Source organism: Sarcophilus harrisii, chromosome 1 (genome assembly GCF_902635505.1).
Source record: "Sarcophilus harrisii chromosome 1, mSarHar1.11, whole genome shotgun sequence".
Classification (NCBI taxonomy): Eukaryota; Metazoa; Chordata; class Mammalia; order Dasyuromorphia; family Dasyuridae; genus Sarcophilus; species Sarcophilus harrisii.
The window spans coordinates 269,943,509-269,961,406 of NC_045426.1; the positions used below are offsets into that span (position 1 = coordinate 269,943,509).

The 17,898-nt window shown below is 35.8% G+C and overlaps 2 protein-coding genes across 7 annotated transcripts in view; one reads left to right on the plus strand and one right to left on the minus strand.

The window, feature by feature from the left end:
* Positions 1–7,864, plus strand: part of USP42 (ubiquitin specific peptidase 42) — a 71,732-nt gene extending 63,868 nt beyond the window's left edge. For 5 of the 6 annotated variants that reach the window (XM_031941820.1, XM_031941809.1, XM_031941814.1 and 2 more), the window contains exons 16-19: positions 567–901; positions 3,330–3,424; positions 4,179–4,223; positions 6,022–7,864. In XM_031941820.1, coding sequence (XP_031797680.1) covers positions 567–901; positions 3,330–3,424; positions 4,179–4,217 — 469 coding nt within the window. In that variant the 3' untranslated portion in view covers positions 4,218–4,223; positions 6,022–7,864. The remainder of the gene's footprint in view (positions 1–566; positions 902–3,329; positions 3,425–4,178; positions 4,224–6,021) is intronic. The other variant, XM_031941830.1, reaches the window with a different exon arrangement.
* Positions 7,865–8,846: 982 nt separating this feature from the next.
* Positions 8,847–17,898, minus strand: part of CYTH3 (cytohesin 3) — a gene marked incomplete at its 5' end in the record, with an annotated part of 38,465 nt that continues 29,413 nt past the window's right edge. The window contains 4 exons of the mRNA XM_012542786.3: positions 8,847–11,741; positions 12,026–12,180; positions 12,319–12,390; positions 12,524–12,600. Coding sequence (XP_012398240.2) covers positions 11,669–11,741; positions 12,026–12,180; positions 12,319–12,390; positions 12,524–12,600 — 377 coding nt within the window. The remainder of the gene's footprint in view (positions 11,742–12,025; positions 12,181–12,318; positions 12,391–12,523; positions 12,601–17,898) is intronic.

The window sequence follows — 17,898 nt, forward strand, 5'->3', positions numbered from 1 at the left end:
TTGGAAGGCACATGATGTATCTTTGACATTTGTTTAGTGGATAAACTGTCATCCGAGATGTCATTTGTTTTCTTGTCTATTGTTTACCTTTTTTCTCAATTTGAAGCATCTTATTGAGGAATGTGAGGCTTTAAAACTATAGTCCTTGAAAATATAAAATGACTCTTGCTTCATTTTTAACTTAACTTTTTAAAAACCTTTTTTTAAAATTTGAAACTTTATAAAGATATAATCACAAAATAGTGGCAGATAGATGGAAGAACATGGTAGTGTTAAAGAAAGTAATGTCTTAAGGTGTATCTTAAGCATTGGGGAAAAGCAGCCTTCATTCCTGTCTTCTGTAACCATTAATTTCAGGGAAAAGCATCAAAATCTTTGGTGAAGTAGATTTTGTTTTGCTTATAACATAACCAAGAAGAATATGATTCTATTAGTTAAGGACATTTAATGCAAGCAGAGTTCTACCCACTGTATTTAACTAAGGTCCCTAAAAAGGTATAGCACACTTGACACATCATGCTCTTTTGAAATTATTTTTTTTTCACTTTGGCTTTTAATTCTTACAGGCATCATCAGGATTTGGATCTTTCTGTAGCCAACTCCAAAGCTGACCTTCGCAAACACAAAAAGAAGAAGAAGAAAAAGAAGAAACATGCAAAAAAATTAGAGGACTATATTGAACATTCAGATCTTCATGTACTCAAGGCTTCCTGCTCTGAGACTGATAACAAAATCTGGGAGAAAAAGGACAAATCTCCCATCAAAGATGGCTTGCCATCTGAGGACTACCAGAAATCTAATAAACTTTCTCATGAGGAAGATGATGATCACCCTGAGAAAACCAAACACTTAAGAATGGAAAGCCAGGATCATAAATGTCACCCAGCTGAGTATGGCCAGGGTAAGGGGAAACATTAGGAGTTAAGAATGAAGAATTTTATTTTAAGTTAAAATTTAAAATTGTTTAGAAAGTGCTTGTGTTAGGTTATCTGTATGACATTTTATAGTTCTACAAACTATAGTTAACTTTTAATAATGTGGGCTTTTAGAAGTCTTTTCCCCTTCTCCAGTCATTCCTGTGCTTTCTTTAATTCCTGGTGCTATAGCAATAGTGTTAATTGATTAACCATTGAAATAAAACAGAATTCTTTGGAGCAACATTTCCTTAGATTATAACTTAGTTGTAAAGGAGCACATCGTTATATTAATGCTTAATGTATAGCTGTCATGTGAGCATGTGTGTTCAACAAAGTCACGGGGCAAAAGGGTGGGTGGGTAGACAGAGGGAAGACAGAATAATTTGACAATGCTAATGGCCTTTTAAAAATTACTTTAACCTTGTGATCAGTATTTTGTATTTTTTTTTTCTTCCTTATTATTGGAACTACTATTGTACCTGTTATTCTTTGAACTTTATATCTTTGGTAGATCACTGCTTTGGGATTTGAATCAAGAATAATGGTCTCAGGTTCCTTAATCAATTAGATTTTATATGATAGAGTGCCCATTGTTGGAAAACTAGTTTCTCTCTCTGGCCTTTTTGCCACACTAAATTTGTTTTTCATGGAAGATATTCTTCTTCTTCTTCTTTTTTTTTTGGTGATTTTAAGCTGTTTGTTGCTGAGTTGTACACTATATTGCAGTTGCCGTGTATGGTTATTTTCACTCCTAAACAAGCAGCATTTATTGAAAATCTGTGTGGCAAAACCTCATCTATACAAAACCTTCAGGTTTCAACTGGTTCTCAATAAAAGATATTTCCAGATAACTGAAGGTCTACACACCCTTTTAAAGTATCAAAAACTTTCAAAACTTTAGCCATATTTTATGGAAGTTTTCTATAATAGGAGTTCTTAATTGGGGGTTTATTCTGTGATCTTCAGTAGGAAAAATTACATCTTTATTTGCACTTCTGTTTGAAATTTATCACTTCCTTCATTTATGAATTTTTTAAAAAATAATCCTGAGAAGGTATTCAGAGGCCTCAATAGACTGCCCTAGGGGTCTGTGACACACAAAAAGGTGAAGAACTTCTGTTCTGAAGTATATTGATTAAATGATTTCTTAAACAGAGTACAAGGATGGTAGGAATTAGATCTGTGATTACATTAGTGTAGAGAACTCCACGGAGTGGAAGCTCGTTCCACCAAATCTGCTTGGCACCCATTCTGCAACAACATATGGTCTGCAGTCACCTGAAGCTCTGGGAGGTTAATGGCGCTCGTTCAGGGCCAATCAGCTGGCATGAGTCCGAGGTGAAACTTGAACCTAGAACTTCCTGGCTTGAAATCCAATTCTTATCACTGCTGCCAAAGTGTAGTGACGAGTGTTTAAACTATTTCTTGGTGACAGTGGTTTGTCATTAAAAATATCAATTAATTATACTGTGGTGTGCTCCAGTTGTGCCACTGGGGCCTATTGGGTGTATGACGTTATTTGCTGCTATATTAATGGGCCCAGATTGCTGTGCTTTTTGAGTTTCTGTATCTGCTTGTTACATTTTTTTTCCTTTTCTCCATGCTATTAGCTCCCACTTTTAAATATTGTCAATATGTCTACCTGTAATATCCACTTTATTCCCCTTTTAAGTTGCTGCTTCTATTCTGTGGTGGCTTAGAAACCATATAACAGAGCTTGTTAGAATTTCAGTAAATGTAATTTGACAATAAATAGGCTCAAGTGTGGGCCTGAGGTACCTCTCCATGAGCAAAATGCATGAACTTTGTATTATCTATTTTGGCTGCTCAAAACTTTTTGGCTTTCTTTTCTGTTTTCAGCTGTGCTATAGATGGATGATGATGCTACTGTACTGTGTGCTTTGTGTGCCAGGGGATGGGGAAGACAGAAAGCTGGGGAAAAGGGGACTGATACAAAATAAGTATTTTCCTATTCAGATTAGCAAGCAAGTTAGGAGGATTTGATGACTGACTGGTACAATACAAAGTGTGATAACAACAAACAAAAAAAAAAAAACTGTTACATTTGCAAAGGACCAGTGCGTAATATACAAGAAATTCATTGTAACTTCTGCAAGATGCTTGGTAATATTTAAGAGTATTATTACAGAGAAGTATATGGAGAGCATATGGCAGATCAAAATCTCTAGCTGAAAAATGAAGGCTGAAGCAGATTTTTCTTTTAAAAACAAACTAATTGTTGAGTTTATATTAAAATGTCAAATGTTACTGATCAGGGAACTCATTTGATTCCTTTCTTGCCCACAATTTAGTATACTAGTATTAAACAGGAAACAGGAAGATGAATTTGTTCATCTGCTTATCATGATTTAAAAGGAATTCTACATCTTTGTAAAAATGTTCATGTTTCAGCTAAAGACCTCCCCTCTCATAAGGACTACAGTCAGAAGTTTTCCAGTAAACAGTTGGATGACAGTTCTACAAGTACAGATGAATCTAGATGGAAAGTATGTTGAAATACTAACAAAAATATTTTGTTTCTTATTTAGTAGCATGGATCAGAACACTTTAAAAGAAAAGTTTTTGCATTTCTTCTCTATTGTTAATCTTATATTAACCTTAATCTGACTGCAACTGGTGATTGGTTTGTAGAGCAGAGGTAGGAATTCAGACTGAGACACCAGAGTGCCTTTCCTGGTTCTATCCAGACTAGGGAAGGGAAGGGAGGGCCAATCTGGCCTTGTAGTGACAGTTTTCTTTGTGCTAAAGATGAACCTTCTCTGTCTCATTTATCTTTCATACTTTTGAAGCCCTTCATCCTGGTACATGGACCATTTTTGCCTTTCTCCTTTGAATCGTCCTCTGAGTATATTAAACTAATTCTCTCATGAATGACTTTTGACCTGGGATCTTTTCTGTTACAGTTTATTGCCATTTCTTATTTTAAGTGTGTATTCTGTGCTTGATTTCTTCCTTGAGGCAATCAAATTTTGGTTCCAAAGCCACTAAATTATCAAGCAAGAGTTTAAATTTTTAATCTTTGGGGGTTTTTGAAAGAGGAAATAAATGGTTTTATAAAATAGATTACTAATTGTCAGTAACTACCTGTTTAAAGTCTTAAAGGGTTCATTTACTGCAGCTAACATTAAGCTAGGTGGTTGATTGAAAATGTTATCACTGCACATAAATGTGTAGCATGGGTGACTAAGACTTCATAAAACCAAATTATAAAAATGTTTCCTACCCCCTACTTTTTCCTAGGTGAATGAAAACTCATCCTCAAAAGAAAAATTACACTAGTTACCGGTAAGCTGTTTTCATATTTGTATATGGTTATTTGTCTTGAAATTAACAAGGATAAAACTATAATCAGGAAGGTGCTACTTGGATTTATTTCATTGTGACTGTAGCTCAGATGGTGGTATGGATTTTATTCACATACACATTGATTTTTGTGTGCTGTTATGTAATTACTGACCCTAGAAAAGGTAGATGATACATTTGGGCTAACAAAAATTAGGTCTGAGGGAGCTACTTTTTTAGCTACATATTATCCATGGCGGAGAATTTTATCTATTTTACAAGATTACTAAATTTTTTGAGGCCAGAAAAAGGCAATGACTAGAAATTAGTTTTTTAAAAAACTGGCAGTCCCAGAGGAAAACTGTCCTGTAGAAACTGGCTCTCTTAACAGACACCTGGGTAGCATCCTGGTAAAAGCCTGATGCATCTAGGCTAGCCTAGGTTAGGTCTCAGGCAGAGAGACCAAGCTGTTGCATCTCACATTCCTTCTCCCACCCACATCCCCAGGATAGCTGTTAGGTTTTCTAGAAGCACTGGATGGCAGCAGAGCTCAGTTTTGTGTTCAGATCTTCAATACTGATTTTGAATTTGGTTTTAATGTAAGGATGGGAGGGTGGTAACTTCCATTTGCCAGGATGATAAAGATTATTACATGAACCAAAATTTAAATTATCAACCAATGAAATGATAGCATAAAAGATGAAAGTAAATTTGATCCAGATCTGCCGGGTAGTTAAAATGATAGACAAGAAAGAGTTTGGGGGAATTTAAGCATGTTTTAAAATGAGGGTTTTGGGTCCTTTTTTCTTCCAGAAGAAAAGTTAATATTGTTAGAATTCTAGGCAATTCATCAGCACTCCCATGACAGTGACCCACTTAAAAGTTGACATGTGCACTAAAAAAAGAAACCTCTAAACCTAACTAGGAAATGAAACTTCAAGCACTGATCCAAGAGGGAGTTAGGATATTTGTTAAGTGAAAAGACCAATAACCTTTGAATTTTTATTCATTATCTCTTTTGAGACATTTGAAAGAAGCCTCCAAAATTTTCACAACACAGAGAAAGAATGGATAGTATCTTAGACTTTGGGCCTCTGACTTTTATTTGTCTGTAATTTTGGGAAAGTCTCTGGGTCACATAAAATCAGATTTAAAACAATTATTAAGCTCCCACGGTGTGCTAGATACTGAGTTAAGTGCTGGGGATCCAAAAAGAGATAAAACATGGTCCCTGCCCTGAAAATGCTTATCCTCATTTATAAAACAGGGATAATAATATATGTATATATGTAGCACATGTCCCACAGGGCTATTGAGAAGATAAAATTGGATTATGTGTGAAAAACACTTGGTAAATACTAGCTGGGTTTGAGGATTGAGTTTAGGGTGGCTCTTGAATAGGAGGAAAAGTGCTCAAGTCTTCTATGAGGAAGTTGGAACAGCATAGTGGATTTGTTCCCACTTGTTCCAAAGGATGGCGGACACCTTCCAGTAGAAAACTTAAGAAACAGAGCATCCGTTTGCCCCCTAACGTTTTTACCATCAGGCCATTAAGATCACCCATTTTCTTTGTCTAAAACTTAGATGTATGTTTTGTTGTCACAGCTAAGAAGGGTGAAATATTTCAATGAGAAAAGCATCTTCCTTCTTCAAGTCTTTTAGGATCTTTCTAATTAAAAACTACATGAATAAGTCATTAGTATTGAGAAAAGAGAGCTGATGCTAAGCCAACTAAGCTCTTTGTTTCTAAAACTTCCTGTCTTTGGAATGACTAATATCTACAGTATGTCTTGTCTTTCAGATTCAGAGTGTTCAACTGAAGCCATCCCCAACACAGCTTAAATTATATTTATAAATATAGAAAATGATTAACTGTTCAAATCCATAAGTGGTGCTTCTTCAGTAAATACTGTACAGGATTTTACCATGGAAGAACTTTTTTTTAATTTTTACCTTGAGACTTTTTCTTAATTACCCTTAATCCAAATGGATGAAAACTTTCTACAACTGCTGACCGTTGTAAAATACCGTGTATATAATCACATTGAAAATAATGCCCTGGAATAGAACATCTCAAATGCTGCTTAATTACAGACTCAGGTTGATTACTTGTATTTCATGTAATGTTACTCCAAGTTAGACATCTGGTGCAAGACCAAGCCAGGAAACCATGGAATTATTTAAAAAGGAGGGGGTGGGAGGGAAGTGGGAAGGGAAGGAAAAAAAAAAAAGAAAAAAACTGTATATTTAATTTAAAGACTTATTTAAAGATTCACAAGCTCTTACCTAGAATTTTGAGAGAGAGCTCTCTGTTTTCTGTGATGTCTGATACTAGAAACTAATTTGCTTCACATTTTAGTTGTATTCAAGATTTGAAGATGTATTTTATAGACAAGTTCTGTTTCTGAACTTTGTGGAAACACACCAATCAATTTACCAGTTATGATGAGCATTTACATTATGAATGTATAACCCAAACTTTATTTGTAAAGCCTACAGTATGTTTTTATTACATAACACTTTTTTATACAGTCACTTGTCTTGACTATACAATATTGGAGTCTGAGTTGTCAGTTCGGTCCCTTAAAGTTTCTAGTTACAGACAAATTCATACTGTGATTTTATTTTTAATATGGAAATGCTATCAAACTGTGATATACTTATAATTCACTGGTCCTGCATCAGGAGATGGAGTGGGGAAAACTGTATTTAATACAGTTTATATCTGAATAATCTGTATGGTTTATACAGTCTGTGTTGTTCAGAGATGTCTAAAGTTTGATCTTTGTTTTTTTAAAGATTATAAAAGCACTTGCCCCACTGTAAATATATAGCATGTAAAATTTATATAGTATATAAAATACAGCAAAGTCAAAAACAGCTTGTTTGTGTTTTATTTTAGCTCTTCTAGCTTTGCTTATTATACATTATTACTTCCTTCCTAATTAATTGCATTGTTTTAAGTAATCAAGTGGATGACACACTTATCCTTTGAGAAGACCATCTTTTTTGTAGTGTTTTGGTTTATTTTTATGTTTGGGTTTTGCTAATTTGCTATATTATGATATCAGGTCTGGACCTTCAATTGTTAAGAGGAGTTATTTAGCAAAGGAAAGCCAGCTGCAATGCAAGAAATGATTTTCCATTGCACTTATCATCTGTTTCTTTTTGCATTTAAAGAACCAGACCTTAAGACACTCGTGTTTAACAATACAATTTTGACTTTTATTTTAAGTGTAACACAATATTTGCAATAGGGTCTTACAGTCATACAACAATCCTATCCACTTTACAACAAAATATTATGAATAGATACATACAGAATGTTTTTTCATGCAAATTGTGGTTGTACAATGAGTAAACACAAACTTTAAAATTCAATACATATCTGTACATTATTTACATCATAACTTTATATTTAATTGTAAATAGAAATGTTTTCCAAGAAAATATAAGAAACTGATAATTCACAAATTATAACTGTAGTTTCTGGTCTTCAACAGACCTAACTTCTCAGCAAGCATATCTATTTAGATAGATATATGCATTTATAACTTTAAAAATATGCATTGCTTTATATGAAGCATGAAATGCTGCTCCATCTATAAATAACTTCTATTTTGACCCAGTTTGGTACCACATGTTAAACTGCTCAAAAAAGTTTGTGACCTTTGAGGAGAGCTTGACTTGCCTAAAGAGCTGGGTTACTTTGCGCTGCAGTCAGTCCAGCTGAGCTTAAGAGAAGAGCTTTCTAAATTACACTGTTCCCAGGATTGAGATCTGTTAATAGCTACTAGCCAAACTTGGTTGGGTGGGGGAGGGGAGGGGAGGTGAGAGATGAGAGGAGATTACAGGAGATGAGAAGTGCAACAGAAGTAGCTTACCTAGAGTCATTGTCCCCAACTGAGTACACACTACCCCTCCCTCCTCCTTATTGTCCCTGAAGAAAGTTTTCAGTCTTTGGCCAGAAGTTGGAGCAAAATGCAAGCCCTGAAAGCAACTGGGAGAGGAGGAAGATTGAATCTTGGGATGGAGGGGACAGGGAAAAACACTTCCCTGCTTCCCTGGGCTCGGGCAAAAAGAAATTACTTATGGCACCTCACAGGAAGGCTTCTCTAGTCAAAGCCTACAAGAGGAGCTCCAAGTGCCGGAAGGGGAGTGGGGAGGTCCTCACCCTCCTGTGAACAATACCTTTTCTGGCTCTCAGGGTTCCAGCTACTTTTCCCCTGTAGACGCTGAGGTGCTTTGCTCCTTGAGAAGCCTAACTGATAATGGCTTAGTGGAAATGTTGGCCTTTTTTCCATCCCTGCTAATAAATACTGTCACAATGCTCAAAATTCATTTAAAACAACAGAATACCTTTGGTGGCAAATTAAAAAATTACAAGTACAGCACAATCTTGTTGCCCACACTCCAAAAGGTAGGTGGGGTAAAGGAGAGAAATAAGCTAACCACAGTTTGATTTATTATTTTAAAATGCAGAGTAGTCTGCTACTTTTTGCTATCACAACATAATTTTATATAAGTTACTATGACTTCCCATGTAAACATCCACATAGGTAAAGTTCTTTTACAAACTACTATGGCAAAAGAACACATGTACTTTGATAAGGCATTTCCTTCATGCTTTTTTTTTTTTTTTTTTTTTAAACCGATATGGTTGAGGTCAAAATCAGAAAAGTACCTGCCCCCACCCCCACTCCCTTGCACCAAAGACTTTTTTTTTTTTTTTTAAAGAACAGTTCTAAGAAGTAATGAGAGAGAAAACATGGAAAATTAAGTGCTCAAGGTTTTCAACAAAATGAACCATTAAAAAAAAAGACTGCTGTTGTGGATGAGAGACTGCCTGATCCTAGGCTGATGAGTATTTCTATAATCAATAAGCAACATTTGATTTGGTGTATTATACCATGAGGCTCTTTCATGGAAAGCTAAAACCCAAAATTGCATATATACAAATGAGGAGTAGCAGAGGTACTTTCTCAAAACCAAAACTTAAAATTTCCTACATTTTAAATTTGCTAAGAGATTACGGTACCTTTTAAAAGCCCTCCAAGACTCAGGAACAAAGCAATTTGAAAAATGAGTAGAAATAGTGATTTCAGATACCTTTGGATGCCATCTATTCCATAATGCACCTTTCCCTTTGAATGGTCTGAATTGGTGCCTTCACACAATTACCAAGCCTTAGCTTCATCGAAGAGCTAGATCACATAAATGTTTACTTCCACCATTGAGTCTGACAAAGGCATAAAAAGTGAACTTGAAATCTGAGGTTTTCCCTGACTTAGACTTTGCAGCAGGAAGGAACTAAAACCACCCATATATTCTGAATCCTTGTGCTATGTCTATCACATAGCTTGTGTAGGCGAGACAAATTTATTAAAGTTTTCTGGCCGGAGAAGATGCCTAGTTTGTAATTTTCATTTGTGAAAGAGGAGATAACGCCAAGGATGGTGACATCATCTAATACTAAATTTTATCCACATAGTCATCTTCATAGAGGGACTCCTAGGGAGAACATTTATGTCCTGCATTTAAATGGATGTGATCATTGAAATAAAATTGTGTTATTAAAGAAATCTATTAGTTGGTCCAATCTGTAGCCCCGTAATTTATTTTGCATTCCCTAGACTTTGGTAATTTTAGATTTTCTTTTGTGATTCCAGGCTAAAATATCCCATTACTACAAACCCATTCTTTTGTCTCTAATATATCCATGCGATTATCACCTGTGCTATTATTTATGAGGTTAATATTAAGTATTCTAAAAACTCTATACTTTCAAGGAATTTCCAAAGTTCCATTGATATACTTGATAGATTTGTAATTTGACCTGTTTTAAACACACCTTCAAGTGCCATGCAATTAAGAAAATGCTTATACATTTAAATTATGCATTTGCCCCACAGTTTACTTTGTCCCTCATATGATGGAATATTAAATATTTCACAACAAGCGTAAAGTGTGTTGCAAGAGGAAAGAGAGCTCACAAATTATTTCTAGTTCATTCTATTAAGTTTGGTCATCTCCTAATAAGGTCATGGAATAAAAGCAATAATACTTTATTTCATCTTAAGATTTTAGAGCACAGATAGCAGAGAACAGGCTCCCCTAGGCCAGTCAGATACATGAATTACATGTTTCTGTTTGGAGGATTTCCCTCTTCTAAGAATCAACAATTACAGTATCAACACCACAGGATAGTTGTCCTTAATAATGATAAATTGCCTTTTTTTTTTTTTAAGAAAATACTTTTGGGGCAAAAAAAAAAATGCCACATAAAAGTTAAGGCACCTTCTCAGCTAAGGTTAGAAAAGAAAAGTTCCCTTTTCCTCTCACCACTCTGCTATTTACTACTAGATTTAATGCTTAGTTCTGGGGCAAATTAAAGCCAAATTTTTGTGTGTGATCTGATTCAGATGCTATTAAGGAAGACTTCCTCTCCTCCCTCCCCCAAATAAATGCTAAAAATTCAAAGATTCCTGGATACCTCTATCTTCTATGTTCCACATAACCAGCTATTCGCACAGGATTCTAGTACTTGTCAAATTAAGTATCTTGATAAAAGGATAATACTGCCTTTTACCTTATCCCTCATCTAATTCTGTCTCCATGGCAGCAGTAAGCATAGACTTGAAACCACCTCAATTGTCTATAGCTACTACTCAAACTGCTTTTTTTTTCTTTTCCAAAGCTTTTACCTTTGGGAGCTGCATATTTTCTGTGCACATTGTACTTGTGCCCAGGAGTTAAATTAAATTTATAGCTGCCATTCTAAAAATACTATTGTTAGATAGAAAGTAAAAGTTAATTTTGTTATAATTTCAGAATATAAAAAGGTATATAAAAGCTATATTCCTATATATCAGAGGAAAAAAGTTCTAAATAAAAAAGTGGTGGCTCTTTCTATCAAACAATTGAATTTGGAATGATTTGCTTTGCCACTAATGGTTATGTGTTATACAATTGGCAGGAAAGTTCTTCACATAGAGAAAACAAGTTCTGGATCATACTGTACACCAATTCTGGTGGCTGTATAACAAAGAATTCTAACTGGCTAAAAATCCTAAGAAAAGTATTTCCTAACATCTCCCCCATCCTGAGCAAGATGCTCAATAAATAGGAAGGGAAGATAGTTCATGTCTCTCAGCCTGATTCTTTTCTCCAGGTTATTGAAAATCCAAAGCATATATAAGGCTTCCATGTCTTCTGTTTAGATAATTAAATTCCCATACATTCATCCTTGGAATGTCATCTGCAGGATTCTATGTAAAGTACTTGTTTTCTGGTGAGTTATCTTGCAGAAGGTTTTCTGCATCATCTTGTACTCCAATGAGAGAGTTCTTTGACCAGTTTTTCTCTAAATTTTTTCTTTTTTACCTGTTTGAACTCTTGAGTTCATGCTCCATGGAACGTGGATGAATCACTGCCCAAACAGCAGAGTGCTATTTTTTATTGGCAATTCTTCTTTTCCTTGTTGCCAGCATATCGTAAAAAGGATCCCTGCTGATACTTGCTCTGGTGAAGGGAAAGAGGAAAAAAATTATCAGGTAATTGTGATTTGACAAAGTCTATCTATTTTTTCATTATAGTAGGTTTATTTAGAAGAAAACTCAGTTTTAAAAAATTTGAATGAACTTCTTGAAAAGTCTATCTATAAGCTCACTAATGCTGTTTTAGATTTAAGGTGTTGACTGTAACTCTCCTACTTCTCAGTCCATACTCTAAAACACTTGTCAGAAAAAGGAGAAATAAGAACCTTTTGAAAACACTGCAGTAATTATTTTAAGCCCATTACTTACTTGATTGATTTGATCCACTCTTCCTTCTCTTCCGGGGTTGGGGCAGATATTCTGTATACGACATGGTTGCCTTCCACCACTCTGCCATCAGCCTCTGTTTTACAGGCTTTTATGACCTGTCCTTTATGGCTTGGGTTATAGAGCTCAAAACAATTCTGGGTAAAAAGACAAGACCAAGGCAGAGAAAGATAGCTTCATAAGTCACAGGATCTGAGCATGCTGACACCTTGCTTCAAAGTTTATTTAGTTTGCTGGTTCATTAAAAGTAGAATTTCCAAAAAAAGATATCTTACAGGTTTCCGGGGATCTTCTACTTCTCTTATGCTAAGATTTTCCAAAGGGATGATTCCTCTGGGTTCTTTATCCTGCAAGATACGACAGCATTTTCTGAGTCATCTGAAATCACTAGGGAGGATCAGATTCAAAACAGATTACGATGGAAAGGATTACACTGTTACTGTTGGAAAGAGAATTTAACAGCCTTCAAACCATACTCACTGTTGTGTATTCAAAGTAATAGAGACAATTATCTGTCAAAATGAACCACCGTCTCTTCCAGGTTTTCACTCTCCCACCTATAAAAACAAAAAGAGTTGGCTGAGTACAGACAGCCTCCTTTTGCAAGTGGGACATTAGTTTATAAAACCAATATAGTGTTGGAACCCCATCAATGGAATGGGAAGTTTTTCACAAGGGTTACTCCTGACCTTTTAACACTGCTATCAGTCTGATCTCATCTTCATCTTTGTCTTAGTCTTAGTGGTTCAGGGGCACAAATGATAGAAAAGATACTAAAAAGAAAGGTTTGTGCCTGAAGGACTAAGACCCTAAATGTGTTTCAGAATAAACAGCTCTCTGACAATGATAGAGACTCTTGAAGAAGTGAATTCTTTCAAGTTTCAGCCACTGGTTTTCACTCTTGATTGCCCTGAGGTTTGGGTGAGTAATACTTTACAATTTTTTAAAAATCCTTTTCCAGGAAAAATCCCATCTTCATGATTTAGTTTCATCTTCACACACGGAAGTGGTTGTAGAAAGATATCATTGCCTACTCCTATCATCAGGGTTGTTTGCTCCTTACTAAATAAGCAGAAATGGCATAGTTCATTAATAGTGATCCATATAACTCAAAATGCAGATTGAGACTTTTGTCTTTTTGGATATGGCCAATTTATTTCACTTGACTATATTTGCTTGTAACAGGTTTGGTTTTTTTTTGGTTGTTTTTTGTTTGTTTGTTTGTTTTGCTTTCTCAGTGGGAATGGGAAAGAAAAGGCAAGAGAGAAAAAAATATGGGCCTGAAAATAAAACTGAATAAATTTTTGAAAAAAATTATCCCCCAACCAAAATTATCAGTAAATCTCAGTATATTATAAAACTGGATATAATTTATTTGTTGATTTTGCTAAGTTTGTTTTTTAAACAACAACCCTCCCCAACCTTTTTTTTTATTCAACATAAGGCAGATATGGCCAAATTAGTCCCCATTTTTTTAAAATCAATTTTTATTATTTTTTTATTTTAACATCACCAGAATTTCTCTCCTTATTCCTCCCCTCCAAGATAACCATCCCATATATTGAAAGATATTTTTTAAAGAATAAAAAGAGGAAAAAAATCAGCAATACATCAAAAAAGTCTGCAAATATTTGCAATGTTCCATGCCTGTGGCCCTCCCACATCTGCAAAGAGTAGAGGAGGGGTGTTCCCTCTTTATCCCGCCGCTTCTGACATGCATGTTTTGACAGAATATTTAAGACTGGCAGTATCCTGTTAGTGGCTTAAGCCACAAATCATTGCATGGTGACTATGGCATTAATGTATGAATCTGAGCAAGCAGAATCAAGTGTTGAGATGAAACAGAGACAGGGGAGACGGAATGAAAGAAGATGCTGGCTGGGGAAAAGGGCACAAGGAAAGGAATGGAAAGGCAAATAAGGACATGGGCCTGGCTCTGCTCTTGGTCTCTGCACCATATGGGTTGATTTGGTGGCTTGGAGTTGGTATGCTTCTTAGAAAGGTAGTTTATAAGCAAGGATAGTTAAACTGGATAGAACTGGGTTGGTTTAAATGTGCAACTCTACTCCATAAAAGGAAGCTGGGAAGGTGAGAAAGATAAACAGAAAAATATTTTAAGTCGGAAAAAAACCCAAGATTCTAGTTGAGGGGAAAATCATCTCTGATCCTCCCTGCCTTTCAGTCTGGATTAATCCTACACGATCACTGACCAACCAACCAGAGAAGCCTAAAACAATTCTAGAGAGAGAAGGGTGAAGAGAGATTTCCACTCATACTTTTATCCTGCCTCAAGAATTTATTGCCAAGCCTCACCTCACAAACTACTGGAAAACAATTTAAATCATGTATTATTTTCACTTCCTTGACTGACAGTCCCAATAGCAACCACTCACTACCCAACTCTTGGGTCCAATGAGCCCCTGCTTCATGCTATTGAAAAGATGGAGCCGGCGCTCTAGTCTAAAGCAGAGTTGGTTATTAAGAGGAAGAGGTTAGTGATTTGAGTCCTGTCTTAGTCCTTGACACATTATAAAACTGGAAAAAACGACTTCTTGCCTCTGCCCGTTTTCTCAACTATGAGTGGAGACACAGTTCATTATCCTCATATTAAGGATTAATAATTGCAGGTTCCCTTACACATGCAAATGAACAAATTGAACAAATGATGGTAGCAATTTTGGATTCTGTATTGAATTAGAAGTTTTGTGGTCTCAGTGTAAACTCTTTAAATTCTGCCTCTCTCATCCCAGATGAAAGCAGACAGAAGAGAGATGGATCTTCAAGTGTGATACTTTGGAAGATCTCTCTTGCGTCTTTCAATTATAAGTATATAGAGAAAGGCAGAGTTTGCCCATAGCACATAGAAGTTACTGATGATCAGCTAGAGGAGGTGAAACCAAATGAGTTTAATTCTAGGTAATTAAATCTAGGGACTTATGACTTCAGGGGAACTATTTCCATATGTCACTTATGGTACCTAGAAAGACTTTAGATTTATTTACTTCTCATGGTGACTCCTCCCAACCCTCCTAATTTACTTGTAGTTTGTAAACCTATTTTCAGTTCTCCTAAAGGTGGCTGATGGCTCACAAAGAACAGAGTGGATAGAATGCTGGGGTCACAATAAGGAAGACATGAGTTCAAAAGCAGCCACAATAAATAGTTGTGTGACCTGAGGGAAGTCACTTAACTGCTATCTACCTCAGTTTCCTCATCTGTAAAATGGAGATGATAACAGCACCTACTTCCCAGAGTGGTTGCAAGGAACAAATGAAATAATAATTGTAAAATGCTTAGCAAAGGCACAGCACACAGCAGATTCTATATAAATGCCAGCTGCTGTTTATTATTTTTATGGTTCATTGTGATCATCACCACCATCAACATCATTATCTTTGCCTGGGAGCCATAACAGGCTCCAGAAAGAAGACAAAGAATCTCTTGCTTTTTAGTGTTCTTCTGATTTCTTTAAAACAAAAGGAATGGGTTGAGAGTCGTGGGACCAGCCTGTTGTCCCTTACTGCTGGGAGGCCAAGGCTGGGTGAAAGTCTGGGAGTTCTGAGGTGCTGTGAGTGAAAATGGATGTTTGCACTAAGTCTGAGCCCACGGGAACAAAGGGCCACCACGATGCCCAAGAAGAGCAAAAAAACAGCCCAGGTTAGAAACAGAGCAGGCTCAAAGTTCCCTTACCAGTTGGTAGTGAAACTGTGCCCATGTGGGGCCTACTGCACTTCTAGCCTGAACAAGTTACCAGGTAGGGAGACCTAATCTCAAACAGCAGCAGCAGCAAAAACACAATCAAAAACACTAAAACAAAATAAATTCCAATTTTTTTCTCCTATAATTTGTCACATCCATATTCCTTTCTTTATTCCTTTTAGCTGCACTCAGACAAGCAGAAATCCTCCCATCTCTGTCTTGGTCACAATTCTTAAACTTGTTAACTATAAATTGTTCATTTAATAGTTATTTCAAAATATCTAAATATGATGTTGAAGGGCAATTTCTCCATTAATTTTCTCACACACCCTAGAAAAGCAGTCATATTTCTAAAAAAACACGATTGGCACCTACTTCAAAATTATTAATCTTGACATTAATATGAAAACAACCAACGTACAATCTGTGAAATAAGTAAATGATTTCCTCCACAACTATGTTTTACAAAAGAGAAATTTCTGGTCTCAAGTTTCTCAAATACCTTTGGAAACATTTGGGTCTTTATGTAGGTCCATATTTTTATCTATATGTTAAAATACTCATTGTATCTTATGTTTTAAAAAATAACTGACATAAGTCTGTCAGTTATCAATTTCCCCTGAAAACTTGCTGCCTTGTGGTCCTTTAAAGAAAGATCTTTCAGGGGCAGCTAGGTAGCACAGGAGATAGAGCATGAGCCTTAGAGTCAGGAAGACCTGAGTTCAAATCTAGCCTCAGACATTTAACACTTCCTAGCTGTGTGACCATGGGCAAGTCACTTAACTCCAAATGCCTCAGCCCCCCCAAAAAAAAGAAAGAAAAAGAAAAAAAGAAAAAGAAAGATCTTTCATTTATATAGTAATTGTTATTATTGTTCAGTTGTCCTTGGGCAATCAAAACTGGACAGGCAGCAAGAATTGGAATGGAAGTTGCTTTAATATTTGAATAGATCATTGATCTTAATGAATTATGAGTGTTGCCTTCCCTGGTGCAGACTGCAACCCATCCTTCTGATTCTATGCAATGGTTGAGTATATCTCTCCATAAATCTTTCACTGAAGATTTACCCAATGTGCTTGATATCTTGATTCTTTTATTATTTTGTGAATACCAATGCTATAATTGGGCTGTCCAGTCTCCTGATACATTATCTACATAGTCCTTCCTTTTCTGGTTATAAAATTTCTTTAGTAATTCCTTTTATATCACTTCTTGTGCACAAATAATCATTGGCAATATGCCACAGCCTACTTAAAACCATCACCCATGTTTCCAATGCTCTTTGGACCACCTACATTTATGGTATCCCATGATTCATAGCTATATAGTATCACCAGAAAAATGTTGGCATTACCAAGGCTGGCTTTTGTGGAAATGTTCAAGATAGAAATGTAGGATCATTGAAAGCAATGGGTAGATCCCAAATATGATCATTCCAATCTCCTCTACCTATTCAATTCTGGTTCTACATGTCTACTGTATATGCACTAAAGGACTAATAAATCTTAAATTTCTAAAAAGAGACTAATTAGGATTCCTCAGTGTAACAGACTTTACAACTTAAGAAACCCAAGGTAACACAATAAACACTCTCTCCCATTCTGGTTTATGAAGAACTTAACATTGGCAATTTTCTAGTCAATGAGGAAGAAGCCAAAAGAATGGTCCTCTGTTTGAGTGGGTTTAGTAATAGCAATCAAGCTGACATTTAGGCCCTAGGCTTCCTTTTCCTGTCTAGTCTCCTTCCTAAGTCCACATTTGGCTCTCCATCCTTCCACAAAGGTAGGAGGTTCTCCAAATTCCAGATTTATTTTCCACTTCAACCACACAGAAAGTTGTAAAAACTGTCTTTATTGGCCACTAGACATTATCATGTCAACCTTAACACCCTATATTTCCTTAATTAGAGTCTGAATGTCATTTTTAATACTTTTAATTGTCTTATGAGCCATAGGTTTTTTAGAAGGTCCTAAAATAGAGGGCAATTTTAAGCTTATTAACCACTTTGGTTCCTATCCTTCTATGAAATCAAATAGATATCGAAGAAAAGGGAATATCAGTCTCAACACTGCTCTACTAGATTTTAAGAGAGTCACAGTTCCCCAAATCAGAGGTATCTGACAAATCAGGTATGAGTTCTAGACAAAAGGGTGGAG